The 4656-nt window shown below is 36.2% G+C and overlaps 1 protein-coding gene across 3 annotated transcripts in view; it reads right to left on the reverse strand.

Moving 5' to 3' along the window:
- Positions 1 to 4656, reverse strand: part of CEP57L1 (centrosomal protein 57kDa-like 1) — an 85791-nt gene that overhangs the window by 17575 nt on the left and 63560 nt on the right. For all 3 annotated transcript variants that reach the window (XM_010856634.1, XM_010856633.1, XM_010856632.1), the window contains exon 4: positions 2875 to 2996. In XM_010856634.1, the coding sequence (XP_010854936.1) occupies positions 2875 to 2996 (122 nt within the window). The remainder of the gene's footprint in view (positions 1 to 2874; positions 2997 to 4656) is intronic.

A 4656-nucleotide genomic window follows, 5' to 3' on the forward strand; every position in this document is an offset into this window, starting at 1 on the left:
GTTGACAGATTTTATTTTCCTGGGCTCTAAAATCACTGCAATGGTGACTGCAGCCATGAAATTAAAAGACACTTGCTCCTTGGAAGCAAAGTTATGACCAACCTAACAGCATATTAAAAAGCAGAGACCTTATTTTGCCGACAAAGGTCTGTCTAGTCAAAACTATGGTTTTTCCAATAATCATGTATGTATGTGAGAGTTGGACCATAAAGAGAGCTGAGTACCGAAGAATTGATGCTTTTCAACTGTAGTGTTGGAGAAGACTTTTGAGAGTCCCTTGGACTGCAAGGAGATCCAACCAGTCCATCCTAGAGGAGATCAGTCCTGGGTGTTCATTGGAAGGACTGATGTTGAAGCTGAAACTCCAATACTTTGGCCACCTCATGCGAAGAGGTGACTCACTGGAAAAGACCCTGATGCTGGGAGAGAATGGGGGCAGGAAAAGGGGACGACAGAGGATGAGATGGCTGGATGGCATCACCAACTCAATGGACATGAGTTTGAGCAAGCTTCAGGAGTTGGTGAAAGACACGGAAGCCTGGTGTGCTGCTATTCGTGGGATCGCAAAGAGTCGGACACGACTGAGCAACTGAACTGAACTGAACTGAACTGTGATTTCTTTTATCCTGCAAAATGCCTCTTCATAACTTTGCCCATTTTTCTACCACTGCTTTGTACTTTTTGTATCTTGCTTAAGAAATCTCTCTTAACTCCAAGGTCATAAAGGCATTATTCTGTATTTTCTTATAAAAATTCTAAAGTTAACATATAAGTCTTTAATCCATCTGGAATTTATTTTTGTGTACAATGTGTGGTAGGGATCCAATTTCTTTCTTTTTCTCTCACATAGATAATCAATTTCCCCCACATATTTACTGAAGTCTAGAATTTCAATAATGTTATGCAATGGCATCCTTGTTTTATATTGTCTTTCCATATAAACGGGTCTGACTATACCCTAATCCTTTATTCTGTCAGTCCACACAAATATCATGCTAATTTTGACAGTATCAATATGTCATAGGGCAAGACCTCATCTTATTCTTCTTCAGAATAGCTTGGCTACTTTTGGACCTTTCCTTTTCATATAATTTTAGAATCAACTTTTCTAGTTCCTTGAGAAACCTATTAAATACTTGGCCCATTAAAATCCAGTATTGACTGGTACTTCTACCCATTTTTAACATAAAGCAAAGATCTTAGAACACTTAAACTGTATTTATCAGTTCTAATTTATAAGTTACTATTCTCATTAATTTTAATCCTTTATATATATTTATATATATAAAATAAAACATAATTATTGCTGTTATATATTTATTTACCTATATATTTACCATCTTAATTGTTCTTCATTCCTTCCTGCATCTCTGACCTTCTATCTAAGATACTCTTCCTTCTGTCTGAATGATACCTTCAGTGTTTCCTTTAGAATGTACTTCCTAGTAACAAATTACCTCAGATTTGGTCAGTCTTAAAATGTCTTCACTTCACCTTTATTTCTGGAGGATATTTTCACCAGGCATTGGACTCTAGACTGACAGTTATTTTCTTTTAATATCTTAATTATAATCAGTTGTTTTCTTCCAGATTCAGTATTTTCTATTGAGAAGTCAGCTGTCAATTTAATTGTTGTCCTTTTGAACATAACCTTTTATTTTCCCCAGCAGCTTTTAGGATTTTATTCTTGTCTTATTATTTATTTTATTTCTTTTTATTTTTGCTGCTTTGGTTTTATAGGGTTTCTTAAATCTGTGGTGTGATTATTTTTTTAGTCAATTTTTTAACTTCCCAGCCATTATATCTTCAAACATTGTTTCTGTCCTATTCTCTCTCTTTTCCTTTTGGAATTCCAATCACACATAAATTTGACCTCACTCTAAATTATGTCTCTTGTTCTCTTTTCTAAGCTTACCATTGTTTTGTCTCTTCATTGATCTGGATGGTTTCATCTGCTAATTCACTAATTATCTCTTCTGATCTGCTGTTAGATGCACCATTAAGTTCTCAATTCCATTTATTGTATTTTTTTACAATATTGCAATTTTTATTTGGTTCCTTTTCAAATCTGCTGTGCCATTTTATGGTTTCTAATGTTCTGTTGAAAATTTTGATTCTATTTTCTATCTCCTTGATTATATCAAGTGTAATTATTTTAAAGTCTGTATCTTCTAGAGCCAGGATCTAGCTGGAGCTAACTTGTGAGAGTGTTTATATATAGTTTGTTAAGTATGCTATTTCTTTTGATAGTGTTATCTCCTTCTGCCTGGTCATCTTTCATTGCAAAGTTTCTCACTGTGTAGAAGAAAGGTTTATAGAAATAATTTGAGGACCCTGGGAACATTAGCCATTAAGGATCACTTTAATCCAATTTCAGGGACTAAGATTTTCTAGATTACTCTGATAATCTAGAGCTGAGCTGTAATCTATCTTGTTTTCCTTTTTGTTCATCATTACAAAGCATTCAGAGCACAGAATATTTACCAGGGTTCCTACCCTTGGCAGATCTTGAACTCTTAACTTTAACTTCTTTAGCCCCATAATGAGGCTTTCAAAAGCACTATTTAGCCTTTCAACTGACTCTTCTGGAATCAAAAATGTCCTAAAAAGGAAGGGACCCAAAGCCAACCACTCTGGAGGTCAACTTCTTTGAATTTAACTATGCACACATACTTCTTTTCTTTTTTAATATTCTGTCCAGTGTTTGTGTTTCCTCTATAGAAAAGTTGGTTCAAATGACTTAGTGTGCATCACTGTAACCGGAAATTTCCTACATACAGCTTTATATCCTATTTAAATTACAATATGACAATTTTCCCATGACATTAAATATTCTTCAAAAACATATTATATTACTATAGAAAACATAGTCACCTGTTGTTCTAGGATCATATTCTTCTCTCGTTCTACATTGAGAACCATTCTCTTTGTATATTCTAGTTGCTTCTCTAGGAGGATGCAGCGAGACTGGGCTGAGCTTAACTGCATACTTATATCTATGAAAAAGAAAAAGTAATAATGAATCATATCAGAGAGTTATCACAAGACATGTATTATATGAATTCAATCAAAAGTCAGAAGTTCAAAACTTCTTTACTTCTAAATAATGACTCTCCGGAAATTAACATAAAATTTGTGAATATCTCATTAATTATATATAACTAATTTAATGCTGACTCATAAAGACCCAGAGAGTATACTTCTGAAAGGGAAGGATGTCAGTGACTTGTGGGATCACAAAAACCTGGCTATTCCTGGGAAATAATATCATCTGGAAAATAGAGGACCTAAGGGAACATTTCATATAAAGATAGGCACAATAAAGGACAGAATGGTAAGGACCTAAGAGAAGCAGAAGATATTAAGAAGAGGTGGCAACAATACACAGAAGAACTATACAACAAAGATCTTCATGACCCAGATAATCATTATGGTGTGATCACATACCTAGAGCCAGACATCCTGGAATGCAAGGTCAAGTGGGCCTTAGGAAGCATCACCACGAACAAAGCTAGTGGAGGTGATGGAATTCGAATTGAGCTATTTCAAATCCTAAAAGATGCTGTGAAAGTGCTGTACTCAATATGCCAGCAAGTTTGGAAAACTCAGCAGGGGGCATCGGACTGGAAAAGGTCAGTTTTCATTCCAATCCCAAAGAAAGGCAATGCTAAAGAATGCTCAAACTACCGCACAACTGCACTCATCTCACACACTAGCAAAATAATGCACAAAATTCTCTAAGTGAGGCTTCAACAGTACGTGAACCATGAACTTCCAGTTGTTTAAGCTGAGTTTAGAAAAGGCAGAGGACCCAGAGGTCAAATTGCCAACATCTATTGGATCATCAAAAAATCAAGAGAGTTCCAGAAAAACATCTACTTCTGCTTTATTGACTATGCCAAAGCTTTGACTGTGTGGATCACAATAAATTGTGGAAAATTCTTAAGAGATGGGAACAGTAGACCATCTGACCTGCCTCCTCAGAAATCTGTATGCAGGTCAAGAAGCAACAGTTAGAACTGGACATGGAACAACAGACTGGTTCCAAATTGGGAAAGGAGTATGTCGAGGCTGTATATGATCACCCTGTTTATTTAACTTATATGCAGAGTACATCATGAAAAATGCTGGACTGGATGAAGCACAAGCTGGAAGCAAGACTGCTGGGAGAAATATCAATAACCTCAGATGTGCAGATGACACCACCCTTATGGCAGAAAGTGAAGAAGAACTAAAGAGCCTCTTGATGAAAGTGAAAGAGGAGAGTGAAAAAGTTGGCTTAAAGATCAACATTCAGAAAACGAAGATCATGGCATCTGGTCCTATCACTTCATGGGAAACAGATGGGGAAACAGTGGAAACAGTGGCTGACTTTATTTTTCTGGACTCCAAAATCACTGCAGATGGTGTTTGCAGCCATGAAATTAAAAGATGCTTACTCCTTGGAAGGAAAGTTATGTCAAACCTATACAGCATATTAAAAAGCAGAGACATTACTTTGCCAACAAAGGTTCATCTAGTCAAGGCTGGTTTTTCCAGTGGTCATGTATGGATGTGAGAGTTGGACTATAAAGAAAGCTGAGCGCAGAAGAATTGATACTTTTGAACTGTGGTGTTGGAGAAGACTCTGGAGAGTCCCTTGGACTGCAAGGAGAT

Source organism: Bison bison, unplaced genomic scaffold (genome assembly GCF_000754665.1).
Source record: "Bison bison bison isolate TAMUID 2011002044 unplaced genomic scaffold, Bison_UMD1.0 scf7180017864373, whole genome shotgun sequence".
In the NCBI taxonomy this organism is placed as follows: domain Eukaryota; kingdom Metazoa; phylum Chordata; class Mammalia; order Artiodactyla; family Bovidae; genus Bison; species Bison bison.